This window comes from Rhea americana, unplaced genomic scaffold (genome assembly GCF_003343005.1).
Source record: "Rhea americana isolate MKP2758 unplaced genomic scaffold, rheAme1 scaffold_175, whole genome shotgun sequence".
Lineage (NCBI taxonomy): Eukaryota > Metazoa > Chordata > Aves > Rheiformes > Rheidae > Rhea > Rhea americana.
The window spans coordinates 426548-446850 of record NW_028185872.1 but is presented as its reverse complement, the minus strand read 5'-3'; the positions used below and the strand labels follow the sequence as shown (position 1 = coordinate 446850).

Genomic DNA, 20303 nt, shown 5'->3' with positions numbered 1-20303 from the left:
CATARAATATGCAATATGATTAAGGAAAATCACATCCTGCTAGCTCCATTTATTTGCATTGTTCAAAGTGACTTTGCGATTACTGGCTTGAATTATACAGTAGTGTCTGAAGTGGTGCAAATAACAGTCTTKTACTTTGAGTCTCACCTACATGAGTAACACACTTCTTTAACTTATTTTTCACAGCAAAAATCTGTTAGAATTTCCAGGACAGAACCAGTAAACTTCTGATTCTAACTGAAAAGATCATAGCTAAAAATCAGCTCTCTACTAAGTAATCCATCCTCCTCCCCAACAATGTAACATTTGGGTCATATTAAAGACCTCACAGGACCCTGCTGTGATGCTAGTCAGATGGAACCAGCCAGAAGATTATTATTATGGAGACTACTTCATTCTGAATTTCCTTGGGGATATTTTTTAATTCAGTATTGTTTATATAGGGCTTGCATCAACTGCCTTCTAGGATTATTTAGACTGGAACCAGAGCTAATACAATGTTATGGTAAGCYTTTGCTGAGGATTACTGGAACTAAATCAAACACAGGTAAAATGAGAAGCTGTAGATATGGGAACTTGTTAGATAAGACACCATAAATTGTTACCATACCATGTACCATGGCTAATAAAATACTTGTTGATTTCAAATAGATTTTCACAGAACAGTTGTCTACAGGACAATAACAGCAAGTATCCATGGCCTGAAGTGGGATATTTATCACTCGGGACTGTCATTACATTCCATAGTTGACAGATTACTTCACTATACAGTAAATTAGTAGAGATTAAAATGGTCTTACATACTGTTTAAGATCAGAGTACATATTCATATTCATGCAAGACATTTTCTGGAAGCCCCCTGACACAAATATGTAAATGCTATTTGTTCCACTGATAAATTCTGCTTTCTTAGCATTTACTCTAGCAGGAGAAGCCAGAAGTACAGACAGGATGCTGTTATTTGCTTATGTTACCATCCAACCTATAACCTGGTTTGCTGTTCAGATCCAGTATYTCTTCATCTTTGAATGTTGAAAGTGGAATCTTAGTAAATTATCTGAAGATTCTAAAAAYGAAGACATGTTCTAATTTCTCTCTTGTGCTAGCAAACTAATGCAGAAAATTCAGTCTAYCACTGAAGGTGTTATGACTGATTTTCTGTCCCTTCCTGCTGTTTCACTGAGGTTTGGCTAGAGGAATATAATACTCTTCTGGCCTTAAAAAACGCGTACTGTTACTAGCTTTGATTTCAATGCAATAGCTATATTCAGGACTGGATAATGAAAACAAAGGGCTCTAGAGAAAAGAGGAAAGAAGCAGTGGTAGAAAATAGTATTATATGACAAGTGAACAAAAGCAAAGTGTGAAATAAAAATAAATTCATCTCCTGAGAACTCTCAAAACAAACTATTTCAAGCCCAAATCTGGCTGCTCCAAAAACAGTTGCATCTGTATCTGAAATGTTTGATGTATTTCAAATGAAATCCAATTTAAAAACAAACGAAACCCTAAAAGATAGTACTTTGGATTTGTTCCAGATATATACATGTGGAATAAAACCTAATCCTTTCTAGTTCCACTGCATGGATTAGAGAGGTGCCATGGATATTTTGGAGTAAAGAGGGCAAGTTTGCTTTGGCAAAGCACAGTATATCTGTTTCCCCCCACCCCTCACTTGAGGCTATGATAAAGATAGAATGGAAGCAACATAAAATTATAAGATCTCTAAAACAAAAGCTTTAAAGATACTTTTCCTTTGACCATGCACAAAGTGAAAAAAATGGACCAGACAGTATCAAAGCACTAATGACAAGCTTTTGCTGGCAACAGAGGTAATATTTGTGCATTTACTGCAATTTACCTGCAAGAGGAAGGTCTGAAAGATCTGTGTGCCTGGCGACTCCTTTGCTGGCTGTTTTTCCATTATTATAAACAGAATGTCTCTGTTAAACAAACAAATGTACAAAAACAATCAAGAAATACTAGCCATCATGCTTAAATGGGCAAGCAAAAAAAAAAGAGATGTTTCTGCTATCTCAAGACCATAAAGCAGGTGGAGGGATACAGGAAGCTTTCTGCAAGGTATTGGCTTGTACAAAAAGCTGTCTAAATGGCTGTGAAAAATAAAAGGACAGAGAAAATATTCTTAGTTGGTAATACATTGGTTCCTAAACTATTCTCACTTTTATTTGCACAGGTTTTTCTTTTGCCAAACATAATCCAGTGTCATAAACCCAAAGCAAGAAAATTTGTTCCTAGCACTGCCTCTGTCCCCAGCAACCTGAATCAGACCAGAAGGATTCTTGCGTCTGCAGCCCCTGTACCAGTTTTAAGCATTAATACCCGCTCAGGCAGGCATTAATAGAAGGTTCCCAGACATCTGCCTAATCCCATTCTTTAAACTTGCTCTGCTGATTCTTTGAAGGAAATGTGCTCACATGCTTGCTAAGTACTCTTTCAGTCACCCCTTTCTTCAAAACACTCTCCTACTGCCATAGCCTCACAGCTAGTTTTTCTCCAAATTAAGAGGAAATTTTCCTGATACAATTCTAGTAGCTTCCCCTTTGACCCTGCTTAGGACAAAAGGTGTTGTAATTTTTAGTAAACAGACCCTAGTTCGCTAAGACTGGAAAAATACCTCAAGCTGCTTCATATGTGTATATAAATAAAATCAGCAGCACAATTGAAAGATAGAAAATCAGCCCTTCAACTTCCTGAGAAGTGACTGCAGATAACAAGACAGGGACAAGGAGCTTTTTCACCGTATGAATAGTCTTTTATAGGAATGAATCAACCCATTACAGCTTGTGATAGGATGACACTTATTTCTTTTTAGATGTATTTACATTACCTGCTAGTATTCAAACATTATGCCAGTGCTAACTTTATTTTGCATAATATATGACCGAAGTCAAACATCAGGGCCTTGGCCTTAAACAGATAAAGAAAACAGTCTATTCTTCCTGAAAAGGTAAAAAATAAGGGTGATGATATGAAAGCTTACCTGATTTGAAGTGGGGCATTATTTAATAACTGTGAGGCTAACTGATAGTAGGTAGATAACTATTTTATCTTTTTATACAGGTAAATYTCAGTAAGAGAAACACTGTTTCGATTAGTCTCTAAAGCTACTCCTAGGGATTCATAAAGGCTTTAGTTGTATCTGGAACATCTACAGACATATATTTAGAACAATGACTGGTTCATCTGGTCAAAAAATGTGCAGAGGCTTCTCTAGCCTAGAAACATTAGCAATCTGTTGGTATGCTACCTTCAGTACAGCTGGAAATCAGGAATCGCAACATGTTTGCTTTTCCATCATTCACAAAAGGGGTATTTCCAAAAACATCGCACCACAGAATTGAAAGTAACTAACAGGAAGTTAACTAACCGGTGCCATGACATAAGAAGAACTATATTCCAGGACAATTATGCTTCAGGAGAAAAAAGAAGTGTAAGAGCTCCTCAGTCAGAGGTATATGGACTTACTGGATAACTCAGAATAGACACATGCCAACTACCTAGCTCAATCTGATGCTTCTCATAACTCACTCTTAATTATCAAAATCTACTTTTCTGGTCAACAGTGATTAAAGCTCAGAACTGTATTCCAAAGAGTTTACATCCGTCCACTGAGACCCCTGAACTGAAGATAAAGGCAAACTCACTTTGATCCTTTTTGTTAGAACTACAGCGTTTGATGTTCCATAGCAAATAAACAGTTTCCCCTTCCCCTTGTCTATATATGCATGTTGGCATGCTGAAGCTGTGTTAGGCTGTAGTGAATGCTGCATCTACCCATTTCAACTCTGCAATGATGGAAAGAGCTCCTTGTACCTGCATGGGAGAAACAGCAGCTGCTGGGGCTGTCCTCACAGGAATTCCACTTAGAGGGCTCCTRGGGACCTTGTGAACGGGGATATTCTGTCCAGTGCTACCTGCAGGGGAAAATCATGGAAACATTTGTATTTCAAACTCATCTTCTTTCTCACTTATGTCAGAGCAGTGATCACTAACATGGTGACATTCCGGAAAAGTATATATGCACCAAGCACTGACAGAAAACACCCCTTCAAAAGCAAGAGGTGGTACAAAATGACAAAAATTAGCTGCTCGTCGCTACAAGAAAAAGGCTTTTTTACTACAAAAAACAATGTTTAAATACCTGGGCATCCYAAATCAAATGATTTGATCAGTGACTTCACAGTGGCTGCAGATTCTGATGGTGTGGGAGATGCTCTGCTAATGCAAACTCCATGCCAGCGGTTGGTTGTATCTGCTTCTAGGGAATCTACCTCTTCAGCTGTCAGCCTGCAAAGCAGAAACCAAATCAGTCAGTGGCAACAGGAAGTACAAGCTGAGATTAAAGGTCTTCTTATCTAGCATGGCAAATCCAACAACGCACATCTGTCATTGTAATGCCCATAATATGGACCCACTCATTATCATAATGTTCATGTTCTTCTTCTGAAGTGCCTGGCAAACATTAAGTTGTTGAGTCTCTCAAACTCTTTTTTGTTGTTAACCATACCATCCCCATTCCATTCCCTGTGCTTACACAGAACTGAGGGTTATCATGGAAAGAAGCAGTTTTGAAGATGACTTGTAAGTAATCATAGATAATTACCTGAACTGGGGCCAAGGGGCTAATGTAGTCCTCAATGTATAAACAGGAAAATAACCAAAAGGAAAGAGATATTATTTTACCCTCTGTATTTTTAATTGGAGTGACTACTACTGGAGTAATTGTTACCAGCTAAAATGTTACAGTTGAAAACAAAATAATAAATTGGACAGGGTTCAGGTAAGAGCCATGAAAATGAAAACAGAAAATACGTTTTATAATGAAATACTTYGGAAACTCAACTCTTGTTGAGCTAATCAACAAGAAGGTATGCTGAGCAAATAAATCCTCAACCACAATCCATAAGCAGGGAAAAAAAAACTGGTAACGAATGCTTCATCCTAGCATGCAGAATAATAAAATTTAATGGCTAGACAAATTCAAAATAGAAATAAGGCCTCCATTTTATGATCATTAAGTTATTCCATTGACTGGAAATTTTCAAGTCAAGATTAGGTGCTGGACTTACAGAAATTAGTACAGGAAAGTCCACAGCCGTGTTAGACAGCAAATGYAATTATCTAGTATAACTGTATGACACTTCTGGTCATATATTTTGTGGATCTGACTGGTTTTGCTTAGAGCTGGCTCCGTACTTACCTTGTAGCTCTCAGTGTAGACTTTGAGTGTAATAATCTAGTTTTAGCTTAGGAAAGCTGCAATTAGATAACAAAGTCTAGTCACTTAAAAAGAGAGTCTCTATCACATTGTTTTTCTGAAGTGCATGGTGACCTACAGGTTCTGGGGCACCATCACTTCCCCTCTTCTGAAGTGCAGTAGGCACCATGAGCTATGTGAATAGGAAAACAGCAATGATTTCAGAAGAGGGCTGTAGGACCTTATCAAAAAATGCCTTTAAGGCTGAACAACTTCTACTGAGCTAAAAATAGATTTCTTTTTTCCTTTTGGCATCACTGTCTACAAAAGGCAGGGGGCTAAAGGGTGTCAATGAATAAGAGAATGAGTGAGTCATGCTTCTATTTTTGGCAGAGCTTAAGGAGGTGCTGTCTTTAAACAGACATTGGCTATTTCTTCGCTAATTCATTCTAGTTCCTCATGTGCCAGGGGAGCCCGCAGAGGCAGATGGCTAGAGAAAAAGTCGCTTCATTTCTATTCACCATTTAAACCAATAAGGAGGACAGGCAGACTGGATGAGATTCACTGAGCTCTGAGGGAGCCAGTGTTTTGCTAACTAACTTTTAGCTTCCACCCTTCATTTTTGATCTATGGCTTCAAAAACATAAACAACAAATAAGCAGGCAATAGCATCTGCATTTTTATTTATAAGAAAACAGAAAAGCTAAAGGAGTCCTGCTTCTAATAAAATATGGAGGAGGAATAGATTTCTACCCCAGGATGCCAAGTCACTTGATGCAATCCAATTCGCTTTCAAGAATTAAATACACCATTATGCAAGAGCTCTGTCTAATAATCCAGCTAGGGAGAGTATGAATGAGGTTTGTGAAATATTATCAGAGTAAGAAAGGAATAGTAAATGCCTGTAGGCAAAGCAGTAAATCTTGAGAATAAAGCAAGCCAAAGGTATGCTCTAGGCAGCCATCATATCAGTATGACAGTGGGAGTTAGTTCTAGATTTTATTTGGGCAGAAAGAAACTATACCAAGTCGTAACACAACACGTTACAAAGGATGGATGGTTGCCAGCATTATATCTCCCTGGCTCAACTAACCTACAAATCATTGGTTAGAACAGCTCAAATCTCTCASATTAGTCACCTCAGGCCAGCCTTTGATTGCAGAAGGACACAAACATGTGAAACTAACTACACTAGCCTGCTACGCTACAGAAGAGTTTGAGAAATCATACACCGCATATTGTCATTGTACTAAGTAACGGCGAAGATTTAAGTACTAGAGCTGCTAATGGTTCCACTTTTGTTAGGATGCTTCCTGTAATCTTATTCTCTGTATCTGTAATAGGCTTATAACGCACTTTGAAATAACTTCCTAGATTAAACATAATCATTTCAGAAAACTCAGGCATCTCATGCTGCAAATCTCAGCATGAAMGCTATGTAGAATAGTACGAGGCCTATTTGCTTCAACTAGCATTGGCAAGCTGATAAGCAATGCAGAGCTACTAAACATGATGAGTACTTTTCATTTTTAAAAAGAAAAATCTGTATGATAAGAGGAAGCATGTATGCATACATATATGTGGGGGGGTTGTTTTTTTGTTTTTAAGAGAAGCAAAAGAGCACAACTTGCATTAAATTCAGGAGGACAGTACAGGAGAACATGACTTAGATTAATGACAAGCCATACCTTCAAATCAAAAATGACTCCTAGTGCATAGAATTAATTTAGCTTAGTACAGCTCAGGCCATCCATGAAGACTAARCCCTGATACAAAGAGGATGAAATTGAAAAAAAATTGTCATCTATGGCTGTATGCTTTCCTTGAAACAAGGATGAATGGTTTATGTAGCTAAAAGCTGCAACTGCAGCTGGCTCAAATGGATCAGCTCCAGGAGGAAGCAGAGCACTTTAGCCACAAAAGAATTCAAATGTGCAGAATCCTCTTCACACAACTACTGCCTAGTTTCATTCCTCAGTGAGAGAAGTAGTGCAATGAGCTTTTCTTTTAACAGCACTGTTTGGATTATGTAGATAACAGAGAACCAACRAGATGTAAGCCTTACTGTATTTCATGTATATATGTTGGAAATGGCAGCCTTCCTGTGTTCAGAAATCTCTGAACTGCTCAGATGCTGCTTTCATTACAAGTGCCCTAGGACCCCATAACCACATTTTCAGGATAATTGCTCTGCAGTATAGTCTTTGACACAGTTCCTGGCATTGTTATTGTGAATCCTCCTGAACTCCAAAGGACACAAATAAGAAATATACACAGCTGCTGATGCACAGAACAGAAGAGAGGCCAACAGCAGGAAGCAGACAATTCCAGACACTTACACATTTATTTGGCACTTCAATATATATTTCTTAAACATAAAAATTAACATTCAACAGCTGCCAGCATGGAAAAGAAAGGCAACATAAGTGTGCATATTTGTATACACTCCTGTAGCACGGCAAAAAGGAGAAGGTCATGTCAAAGTCATAACAGCTCTCAGAATTCTCTAGCTTAGCCTGCTCTGAGACCAGGCCCCTGCTAGGTCTTCAGGTCTAGGAGCAAAGGATGAGAACCCCACAGCCAAGACAGGAAGTTCCAGTCCTAGGATGAATCCTGATGGTCTGCTGGTAAGATGGCAACTTTTTCATTTCTCTTTAGCATCAAAGTAAAGCTCCCTTCAAGTGTCTCCAGTTGCAAAGCTGAACACAAGCAAACTTTCCCTGATCATGTATTTCACCTGAGTTTAGGGTACAAGAACGGCTCCTCCTGAGAGGGTATTTATTAGGGGCTTGATATATTCATTTCCCTTCTGTCTGCTCTCTCCATTGGCAATTCTCTCAGTCAGGAAAAACCTCACGTGGGATGTTCTCTGCTGAAAGCCAGAGCAGCATGCCCTGCTCGGGCATCACTGAGCTTTTCAACACACACTGAGCCAGATACGCCACCCGGTGGTGCGTGCGTTGTCAATGCAGTATCGAAACCCTAAAACCATGAAAACAGCTGACATCAAATAAGCCATCTCATGTTTCTAAATTACTTTTCCTGTTGGATTTCAGTAACATGATTTCCACATGCAACTCACCCAACTGCAAATTCAGGAATCRCTTGACTTGCGGTATGCACACATACATATAGATCAGTATGCATATGTGGACACATACAGATTTATGAAGATAGTATTATATGGAGAACAGAATGTGTATGTGCATTAAATTTTACAAATTAGACATACACATTCAGTTTTCTTTTTGTTTAAACTTAAAATGGTATGTTTGGATTTCTGTTTAAGGGAAAATACCACATCCCTCAAAAAAAAAAACATCAGTTATTTCACTCTACAAAATCTCTGCGATTACTTCCTATCACTTAAGTTGGTTTAAAATGAATTCAGAACTTTTTCCGCCTCCAGAAGTCTTCTGAAGAGGGAGGCCTTCCAAAACAAAGACATAGGCTCCTGCCCGTGGGGAGAAGGTAGACCTGAACAGCATTCACACTTTGCAATATGCTTGATTGCAGGGCAATAATAAACTGGAGGTGCTTTCTCCAACTGAAATTTCCCTTTTCAACTGCAAGTTGAAGGCATGTCCTGAAGTGTCTCACAAGCCTGGCTTTGCTTCCATCCAGGGCTGTGTTAGCTGGTAAAGATCAGGCACCTATGGAGATACAGATAATAGTGGAGGAAGTTATAAGCAGCAATGTGATGCCCATTCTGAGGTACAGCTCCCAGTATTTTACAGCTAATCATCCCATCATCATTAAATAAAGAGGAAAAAGAGAAATGCTGGTGGTGGTGTTAGGGCAGTCTTGAAGGAATGCCTTACCACTCTGAGGCATAATGTGCAAAACAACAATATAAAATACAAGAAAATCTATGTTGTTTGGACAGGAAGAAGTTAAATATGTAGAGGCAGGGAATCAATTTCAAAGGACAGGGGTGACAGTGTTCCTGGCTTTCCTCTCCTCTCATCAGTTAGTACTATTCATTCAAGTTAGATACATGAACCTGCCAGGCAACTCAGTTTCTGTTTCGAAGTCCTTATACCAAAGCAGTTGCAATCACCTCCATTTAATACCAAAAACCCTGAGGAATGACTAAATATTGTAAAAAAGCACTTCATCAAGGACCCTGCTCTGACATTTGAGTTTGCTCATTTTAACTGCAGCAGAATTAACTGATCAGACCTCTGTAAGACAGAACAGCTGCAAAACATAAGCACAGATAAGCAGCACATCAGCACATACAGACTGACAGCAGGTTTTAATACACGTAGAGTACAAGCCTAAATCCAGGAGAAAAAGCACATAACACTAGCCATGCTGTGTCTACTAGCCATTTGAGACTTTAGGAGGAAGAACAGAAACAAATTAGAGGGATACAGTACAATCCTCCTTTGGAAGATTTTGTCAGATTTTTTTCATTATTCTAGGAAACGGCTCATTTAATTTTGGATATAATTTCTCTGTATTCTGAATATTCTCCCAACCCAACTGTCTTCCTTCCATGTTCTTGATTCATGGCATTTAGTGCTATACTCCCACTGCACATGCAGTGAAACACAGAGCAGCAAAATCATTTTGAGAATTTGGGAGACAAAGAAAAATATTCAGAGAAAGATCTTTAAACTTTCATTGCTGCTGAATACTGTATTGCCAGAACAGGCTTGGAAACCTGTATGTATGAAGCCAAAGAGGGGCATCCTTAATTAGGGTCCTCCTTGCAATAATTGTCTTCTTTCGCATTACAGATCCAATATACCTTTTTTTTTTTCCCCAGCGCTTAAATATTTGCTCCTAAAACAGCTAGAAAAAATAGTTTATTTCCAAGATGAGTTTTCTGAAAAGAGGAGACTTACTACAGGCTCACAGGGTAATTCAGATAGGAAGAGACCTCAGGAGGTTATCTAGTCCAATCTCCTCCTCAAAGCAGGGTCAGCTATTAGATCAGACCAGGCTATTCAGGGCTTTATGCAGTCCGGTCACTAAAACCTCCAAGCGYGGAGACTGCATAACCTCAGTACTCACCACCTCTGAGGAGGCGATTACACAATAGTGGATTGTAAGCTTTTCCATTTTATTGCAGAGAAATAACATTAATTAGGATGTAAAATATCATGAAAGATTGTCCAAAACATATGAGTTATCAATCTGTAATCAATTAGTAATCAATTTGTAGGTTTCAATCAGCACTAATTTGGGACAAGTGAACTCCTCTCCTCCTTACTCCAATTCTTGTTTGATGCTGGTCCAACCTCCCCCCAACCTTCTTAGTCATAGAATTAGACATTTAATCTGTGTTAAAACAGCCTTTGGGAGGCTCTTACCTTTATTCAGATGAACTCTGATGACCTCATCTGGACTTTTTCTGCAAGTTCTTTGGTTGTTCCTGAACCAAAAATGACTTTTTGTCTGATTAGAAGACTGTAACGGTGAAATCAAACTTGGAGGCAGGAACTCAGGCATCCACAGGCAAGCATTAAAATGACAGGATGTCGTAGGAGATAAACTGGCTTCAAGATCAATTTACGAGGTGGTGTCTAATGACCCTCAAGAGACGACTGAGATTTTGCCAGAAAAACCTTTGAGTAGCAAACTATTTGGAAAGTACATTTTCCAATCAGAGCTTAGAAATCTGGCAGGAAACTTTCACCAGGGACTGTCAGATATTCAGCTGAGGGCACAGCTGCTCAGCATTGACAAATATGAGGGATACTTTATGGACTGTGTTAAGGTATCATACTAGAAACCATTTCCACTGGCGCTGAGCTTGCGTTAAAAGTCACCACAAGTACCAGAATCCACTGCTGATTCTGAGCAGTAGCATTTGCGAATGCTGACTAAAGCAATGATAAGAATATCCCCAGAATTTTCAGGGTAGAAGAAGTTGCAGTGCTTGGGGGGAATAGTGAGCTTAGGAATGCAAGAATAACTGGGATTGTAGAACTGGCTCTCAGCAGTAGCTTTGGGGACTCTAAGAATTTGTTTTTATAAAAGGTCAGCAGAGTTTTAAAATTTCATTGCTGAGCTGTTGATCATCGGGTTATTTAGGCAATGACTTAATGCAGGCTTCATTATCTTCTCCATACCACTTGATGGATTTTGTTAAATACTCTCTGCACAGACACTGTGACACAGTCAAATCTATTATACCTAAATTGACAGATGCAAAATTTGAGCTCAGCACCTGTCTTTGAAATAGAATATATGTTGCCCGCAGTAGATGGTATTTTTGCCTTCGGGTCCAATGTAATATTCCAAGCAAGCTAGACAGATAGTCAAACAAAAACAAAAGACACACATATATCTATCTATACGTATGAGAAAGACAGGGAGAGACAAATGTCAAAAATGACTTAAATACACGTCAGAATACGTCCTTCTGGAGCTATGTATATACAGATTCTAGGGATCTAATTTCAAAAGTAATTTTTACTGCTCAGGCTTCTTATGCCAAAGAGCTGACAGTACAGCCATGTTCCTTATACATGGAAGAGAAACATCTCAGTTTGCAAATTAGCAAGTCATCTTCTAATTCAATTTAAATAAGTTAAATACATCTGTCTTCAAATTTTTTTAAAAAAAAAGGAATAAAGAGGGAAATGACAAGTGTAAGATTTCTGCCTTTACATACAGATTAACATCTAAATTGGGAAAAGCAGTTGTGTTCCTTACTCTACTCTGAGCAACAGAAATTTCATTAAAGACAAATGAAGAATGAAAATCGGCACCAAAAGTTAAGTACTGCCTGGTAATCATTTGGTTTTAATATATACTCTGTAGCAGCTATTTTTGCATACACTGGGGATTCTGATAATGAAACTGGAGGTTAAATGCATTATTTTATTTTTCTGAAAAAGCATTTCCATTCCTTCCATCCAGCAATTCTGACCCATACACCCCCACACAAAATCCCTCCCATCTTTTTACTTCCATCTGTTGTACAGCTTCTGTGGAAACTCTTGACTGAAAAACTGTGAGAAAATACAAGGAACACAAGCTGGACTGTTATTCCACCTGGAAGGAATGACAGGATTCACCATGTTCCTGTCACTATTCTATTAGTTGCTATGAATACTGGGAGAGAGAGTCTCTGCCAGTGACTATGAGTTACTGGGAGAGAGATTAACTGGAACAATCTAGAGCAGTAAAGCTTATTTGGCACATATTTTTGGTAAATAGTTTCATTGTATTATTTTATCTTCCTTCATTCTCCTTGGACAAATTTTCATCTCTACAGCCCTGGCACATCTTGTGCCAATGCAATAAAAGAGCAGAACGTTACCTTCTTTATAAATTTCAGTTCCTTTTTCTAATGCATTTTCCATTTCATCTCATATTGTTCAGTATGACAATCGTGGTATGACTTTTGGAATGAAAGRGGCTACATAAAAGGTCTTGCACTGCATAGAAGGCACATCGTTTCCAACTACAACTGTTATCAGTCACTTTTGTTCTTACCCTGTTCCCATGGTGGAAAGCCCCACATATACTGCTCACTATGCTGGGGTGTATCTTTAGCTCACAGGATCCCAGACTCCAGTGTCATATTTACTATCCCCCTTTCAACTACTGAGACTGTAGCAACTGTTTCACAAGTGAATTCACTATGTTACAAAATCACTTCTGCACTCAACCTTAACTCAGACCATAGACCACAGTAATATCATATTAGCATGATATGCTAATCGCATAATCAGTTTCAAATTAAGGACAGGAGATACGAGTTGAGAAGTCCTAGTACTCGCACTGATCATTCAGTCAACAAGTATCAGATCTGCAGAACAAGTAAGTCCAGCTAGATCTCATTTTAGTTTGGATATATATATATTTCTTGTTCTCCTTTCAGATTAAGTAGTTCTCTTCTGGATGTCCCATTAAATATATGCAGCCAGTCTTTTCACAGATGGTTTAATGCAGCTGCGCAGAGATTGGAACAGAGTATAAGGAACAAAGCTACGAGGGTTATTGGCAATTGTTATTAAATATCTGTTGATTAAAACATTCATGGCCTATTTGGCAGAACTASGTCACCAGAAAGAAAAAGAATAGAAATGTCTTAGGATAAAACACAGCAATACCTGTCAGAAGAGTTTAAAACAGACAACATGCACATTGAAGCCAACAAATCGTTACTGACAAAACACTGCGTGCATGTTAGCAGTCACAGAGATGAAATCTTGGTCCTTGTAAGCAACCAACCTGTTACTGCCCTTCACTTCATCCAGCTCCTTCTGAAGTCTGGCACTCTTCTCCTCTTCCTCCTGAAGTTTCCTCTTTACCACACGCAGCTCCTGCTGGGCTTCACACTTAATATCATTGGCTACAACCACTGCAGTCTGCAGATCAGCTTGAAAACGCCTCCACTCTTCTGTATCTTCCTAGAAAGAGCAATTACAACCCAGAAGCGCTTGCTGTAAAATACGCTTACTTGAGCTTAGAATGTTATCAGTTATTGATCACCCTTTTAGCCTCCATAAGAGGCCAGGATTTCACCAAAGAATCATGCTGAGGCTGAGGCCAAGCTTGCCCCTTCATACAATTTTGACAAGATTGCCAAACAAGAAACTGATGCTAAGCAACACTCTCAGCTATCCTCCAATAAAAAAAAGTACCATTAACATTCTTTTTATACCTGTTGACATTCAGACTCTTGATACCACTGAAGACACTGTCACTGAAAAGAGGAAAGAGCTCATTGCTCATAATGTTTCATAAAGCATGCATGGACTTCCCAAAGTAGCAGAAATTCATACGGAGAAAAAGCAAAACTAATTTGCAAATGATACATTATTTTCCCTTCCAGGCAAAGGATCAGYTACAAATGAATGAGGAGAATAGAGAATAAAAAGATGTAGAAAGAACTGTTTAAAACTGTTCTAAAAAAAATATAATTTTTCTTTCAAATCCAGCACTCCAGTAAAAGTTCAGCTTTGTCATGGAGTCAAAGTCTTACCTTCATTTGCTTAGTCAGAGCCTTTAGCTGCCTCTCTGTATCTTGTTTTTGTTCTTCCAGCTTCATTGCTCTACCTAGGAATAGTCAAAAAGCGAAAAAAATATTAAACAGATAAGAGCAAGAATGAAAAGTAAAAATGGGAGGGCAAAGCAGCCTACTTGGTTTTGCTTCTAGTAATGGCACTAACAGAGACTAAACTGAATTTAAGATACTCTGTCAATGGATCATGAATAGAAAAGTGGATTTATTATTCAAACATCCCTGAAGTAGGTCATTATTTTGAGGCATAAACTCAGACTTTACAGTAGCACATATGCAGTACAAATTCCCATCACTGATAAGCAAAATGTCCAACTCATTCCACCAGATGGCAGCTCTCCTTCCACTGTAAACCTAAATTTCCAGCTCTTAACTAGTGCTTTTCCCCAAAAGCTCTTTACAAAGGTCAATAATTCCAGCTTCTAGAATGGGTGATACATCCTTCACTAAAAATGAAGCTTGGAGACTGTCTCTAACATTATTTCTGCAGCACTACCTGTCCAGATAGTTATTTACGCACGTGAACAGAAATGATTGGACAAAATAGGAATAATTCTAAAGTAATGCCCTTGTCACACATCTCAAGACATGCCTCTTCCTCCCTGTTGCATCCATAACTCAGCTTCCAGARTAAGTTCACTTAAATACTTTTTTTCAGTTCCACCTACTCTCTAGGTCACTGATGAGCTGGTTATTGTGCAGTTTTATAGCACGATGCTGTTCCACCTGGTCCTCCAACTCAAAAATGGTCTCCTTTAGGTTTTTTATATCTGCTTCATTCTCTGATGTTTTTTCCTGCAATTTCTGGCTAGTTCTGCTCAGTTGCTCAGCCTGACGGTCACATATCTCCTTCAGTTGACCACATTCACTCTCAGCCTGGAAGAGAGGAAAGAAAGTTGCAAATCTGCCTTTGTTTCTTAACAGACATCACTCATATTTTACTGGGCATCTCATGGACTTAAGAAGTGATCTTGTGTTCTAACCATTTATAAACTCAGGAATTTTAGTGCTAATGACACAATTTCAGGAAACATGTAAAACCTATGAATGTCAGTGTTCTTTTCTGGCCAGAAAGATAATACAACAAGATAYTGGAAAGGAAATTAAGGTCTCCTTTATTATAAGGATTGTAATTCCAAAGCAGCCTCTGTAGGTGATGAACAGAGGAACCATATTCCTGGAAAGCTCCAGATCTATTCTTGTATCATAATTTGAGAGTGATATCACTGCCTTAGGGCCAGAAGATGATCAGTTTGTCCACATGMACAGTTTTGCTGCTTTTACCACATGCATTTCCAATGGATTGTCAAAACATACGTGGTAGAGCTAGCTATTGCAGATGAGTATTTTCTGGATTCAGGACATCTGGAATTACTGAAGGGGGAATATGTTGCACTTCAGTTTTTTGGCTCAGGTCCAGAGATCAATACTACCAGGGCTGGGAGAGATCTTGGAGCAAGAACAAGTTATGGAGAAGCAAGGCATATGTTGCCAATTCAGTCAGCAGCACTGGCACAGCCTGACTGAAGGGCAGCCTGTGGTCTAGCTTGGGTGTCACAAATAGCCAGTGATGCAAAACAGCTTAATTCAAGAGAGAGGAAGAGTAAAAGGGAGGAAATCTGTGGTTTCAAAAACAAGCAATGAAAGTTTGTTGCAGATGCTGAGCACTCAGCAGTTTTTCATTTATTCTTCGTAAACTGTAGCTACACAAGCGCTCAAAAGCACTCGGGAGCTTCCTCTACTAACTCTATTTGCTGTGGTCACCTATTTAAGCTGAAAGGACATCTGGTTTTTCTAAATCACTCAAATCATGGAGGTGCTTTTTGGCAATGCTCTCTTCCTCTGCAACATGCCAATTCTAGAATTCTWCCCATGATCCTTTCCCCATCCAGGAAATACTGTACACACTGACTATCACTCTTACTGCAGCAATGGGACTTTAATCACTGATTTGTGCTATATTAACACTTTTTCTATGGTACCTCACATTGCAGTTCTCTCCTGAACACTCAGGATCAGACAGAACCATTAATGCACTTACGAGTGCTGGGAGCAAAGCTACAAGCCACCAAATAAGGCAGAGAAACTATTCTAAAACAAATCTTTTCTTTTGCCATTACTCTGCCCACCCCAAAACAGAACACTAAATTTCAACTCTGTAAACATATTTCAGTATTAGCACAAGAATCTCATCYGGGGCTTGATTCTACATCATTAGTGTGCTCCCTGAAAATACCAGCTTCTGTGGGTGTTAGTTCATGCCCTTGTATTCTCATGCCCAATGATATCGATAGTTCACTACTTACTACTCTGTCTTCACGATTTATCCAGAATGTAAAACTTGCTGCTGACTATTCATGTCCTTTTCTMTCACTTGATTACAAAGTGATTTTCACTAATATTTATTCAAATAATGTCAAAGTGATTTTTTATTAATCTGTTCTCTTGCTCCAATTTTGGTGAATACATTTCCATTCACTGAAATACTAAGATGGTACTAGAGGAAGCAAAGTTTTGAATTTATATATGGAGCCTTGCTAGAAGTTATTCCATGAAAAACATGCATACAGAAGCAGAAGCAGAGGCAATACCACGTGACCCTCAATTCCATTCAAAATAATTAATGCAGTGGAAAATTTGGATATTTATAATTAACTGCTCAATAACAATACAAAGACCAACAGTTATTTATTTTTGGAAGGACAGATAAACAACGTTGTATTTTACAGCTGTTACTGCTTTACCTTAGACAGCAGACCCTGAACATGCTTCAGCTCACTGTTTGCCTTYAGCAGTTCTTGTTTAAGCTCTGTACAAGATACTTCTAACTGATCCTTTTCTGCATGGGCAACCTTCAACATCTCTTGCACCTCAGAGCTGCCAGTAGTACATCCCATTGCACTGATCTCTGCAGCCTTTTGTTTCTCACTTTCTAACTGAGTTTTGAGTGACCCATTCTCAATTTTTAGGCCTTCTAAAGCAATTTTACAGTCCTCTAGAGTTTTTGCTACCACGTTATTGCTTTGCTGTTCCACTTCTAGAAGTTTAACCAGCTTTTCATTTTCTTCTCTTAGGCCTTTAATCAGCTGCTGAGCATCTTGGTGCTCCCTTTCTAAGCTCCGTAGGCTGCTGGTTAACTGCTGCTGAATGTTGAGCAATTTCTCTCTTTCAAATTGTGCTTTTTCAAGAACTTCTGCACATTTCTGTTCCAGTTCAAGGACTTTCCCTTCCTGAGCTTTGCTTTCTTCATTCTTGGATCTCTCTTGGAGAAGAGTCATTAGCTTTTCATTTTCTTGACTCAACTGTTCTGCTCTATCCCTGTGTTGATGAAAGGAAGTCTCCAGGAGAGCTTTCTCTTCAACTAGTTTCTCATTTTCTGCTGTCAGCTCCTGCACCATTTGCTGTTGATCTGACAGCTCCTGCAAAGTGGCTTGTAATTCTTCTGCTGTGCTGTGGTGGTTCTCCTCCATTTTTTGTATTCTCTCTGTAAGAGATGCAACAGAAAGGTCACTAATATTGTTTGGAGAACTTCCTGTAGTGGAGCATCTGGAACCTTTGAAGTTGTTGCTATTCGAGGATGTTGGCCTAGAAGGTATATCTGCTATATGTTCAAAATCAGATGCATCGGGTGACAAGGAAGCTTTAGTTACGTCACTGCTGGAAGAACCTGAATTGCGCAGAGTGCCTCCATTCACCTGCTGCCTGTGCTCATCTGTTTCACCCTTCAAGACATTTTTTGATGGGCTTCCAAAACTAGATTCTTGGGTGGTTGGGGTTGGGAAGCTGCTGTCACCTCCACTGCTTGTTGTTGTGTCCGAGAGCGGAGAGTTCTCTAGGTAAAGCAATTTTTCTTTCAAAACTCTGTTTTCTTCTCCCAGGCTAGCAAGCTCTTTTTGAAAAGTCCTATTTTTTTCCTGAAGRGTTCGTATTAATGGATCTATGTCAACAGGTGATAATGTTTCTAAGTTTTGGTCTGAAGCACCCATCGCTTCAGGGTTATGTGACCCTTTCTCTTTGCATTTCTTCAGTTCACACCGGAGTTTGGTAATCTCTGAGTCTTTTGTCTTTGCTTCTGCAAGGAGTTCTTTAACCTGAGACTCCAAAACAGCTTTGTCACCAGTTTCATTCTCTTGCTTGGACTTTGTAGTGGGACGTACATGTTTGGTAGGAGTGGGTGTACCAGAAGAGGTTGGGCTAGGCTGAGTTTTCCTAGAGTTGGCTTGACCACGTAATACGGCTCTCTCTCTGGAGACAGATGATGATATCTCCCGAGGTGCTGGAATCCCTGTGCGTTTTGCAGCTGAAACTGTTCCTTGAAGAGAAAAGAGATAAAGCAAATTGAGGTTTTCTTTTCATGAAGAGATCACCTGGCAAAAAGGCTACAGAAGTCTTCCCAACACCTGAATGTTTGAAYAGGTTCAGTCATGACTGACAGTGTGGATTCATGTTTTACCAACGTTTGTATTATTTGTATTTCCTCCTCTTCCTGCAGCCCAGCTCTCCTAAAAAAGACCCAGTCTGCCTAACACTTTCTTAGTGTAGAAATACATACACAAACTGCAACCTCAAYACCAGGATGCTAACTATCTCACAAAAAAAAAAAAAWTCTTTATGYTACCTTGTGAAATGCATAATTTAAACCCATTAATTTCTGCAAAAAGTTCAATAACCTGGGAAAAGATACCGCTTTGACTGTAAAATGAGTGTTTTATCACATATGAAACTAACGTATTTGCACTGTGGTCAATTTACGCAGTATAGAATCACAAAAAAAAAGTCAGAAACACAGAACTGTCACTCCTGGCAACTCRTTTTAAACTAAGACAATTCTGTTGCTGTAGCCTTTCACAGAGATGGACAAAAGATTTTTCATGTTATAAATTTCCATCCTCTTACGGAGGAAGAATAAAAGGAAGTCAGAAAGTTGACGCTGGTTTTATTTTTTTAAACCAACTTAATGGCAAAGCATTATGTGATTACAAGGGAAGTAAAGTTTGAGTTGCTGATGTTCCTCTTTTAAAACACCAGGTTGGAATACGTGACACAATGGATGCTGAAGAATAACAGCCAGCCCAACCACGAGAGTATCAGCAATCAGCTTACACAAAAAAAGCTGATTCAAAGAAGCACTATATCCTGCTACATGTGGCAATTCTSTGGCAATTCACAAATGAAAAAAAAWTTTTWAAAGAGATTTACCACAAGTCAAGGAGGAAAGCTTAGTATCAGAATCCCAAGAAATTCCTCCTTTCAAGACCCGATCCTATAGCAAAAGCCCTAGAGTAGAGAGCCATGACGTTTTGGGATGTGCTACAATGAAAACATACTGCCTGATGTAGCCGCGCAAACAGGGCACGCAGGCCTGTTAACTAAACAGAAGGTGCGAGGAAGCCGGTGYTTGCCATAAAAAATGAGCTCCAAATGCTCTGGAGGTAAATCCTAGAATCAGTTAAGTCTCCYCAAATCTGAAGGCTCTCTTTGCTGATGCACACATGCAATGCGTAAAGAAAAATCAAAGAACAGTTAAGATCAAAGGGGGAGCAGACTCCCTGCTGCACAACCGTGTGGCTACTGGCTCACACTGCAAGCAGCTTCATTTTTCACACCCTGAGGAATGCTCAGTACAGTTTTGCCATGTCAGTAATGCAGGGCACTGAAGGGTTAATGTTAACACACACACACACACACACACACCCCCCAGTTTGCTCAGCACCTCTTTTGAAGAATGCACTAGGTTTAGAAAACCCACACAAACAGGAGCCCCTCCTCCTCTCCCCCAAACACACACACTCTGCAGCAGGCACAATAAACACGGAGAGACAAAGAGCAGCTGAAGAAAGGACCCCTGAGCACAGGGGCCTGTGCTGGGAGGAGAGCACAGAAAGCCTCTGTGATGGCAGGGGCATGATAAGGCCAGAGACAAAGGCTCCAGTGTTTGGGGGGAGCGATAGCACGGGCAGGCTGGCCTGCCCGCGAGCAGCCCACGCCACTTCATTTAGCCATCTGCAGCTGGAGGCGCCAACGCATCCAGGCAGCTCCGGCTCCCCAGTGGAAAGTGCAAGGAGAGCAGAGGTGGAGCTGAGATGGCTGCTG

General features: G+C 39.5%; 1 protein-coding gene across 3 annotated transcripts in view; it reads right to left on the bottom strand.

Annotated features, from left to right (window-relative positions):
- Positions 1-20303, bottom strand: part of SPECC1 (sperm antigen with calponin homology and coiled-coil domains 1) — an 88050-nt gene that overhangs the window by 26380 nt on the left and 41367 nt on the right. For all 3 annotated transcript variants that reach the window (XM_085301267.1, XM_085301268.1, XM_085301269.1), the window contains 7 exons: positions 16955-18522; positions 14879-15086; positions 14172-14245; positions 13418-13596; positions 4166-4311; positions 3838-3938; positions 1862-1943 (listed from right to left, as the gene is read on the bottom strand). In XM_085301267.1, the coding sequence (XP_085157393.1) occupies positions 1862-1943; positions 3838-3938; positions 4166-4311; positions 13418-13596; positions 14172-14245; positions 14879-15086; positions 16955-18522 (2358 nt within the window). The remainder of the gene's footprint in view (positions 1-1861; positions 1944-3837; positions 3939-4165; positions 4312-13417; positions 13597-14171; positions 14246-14878; positions 15087-16954; positions 18523-20303) is intronic.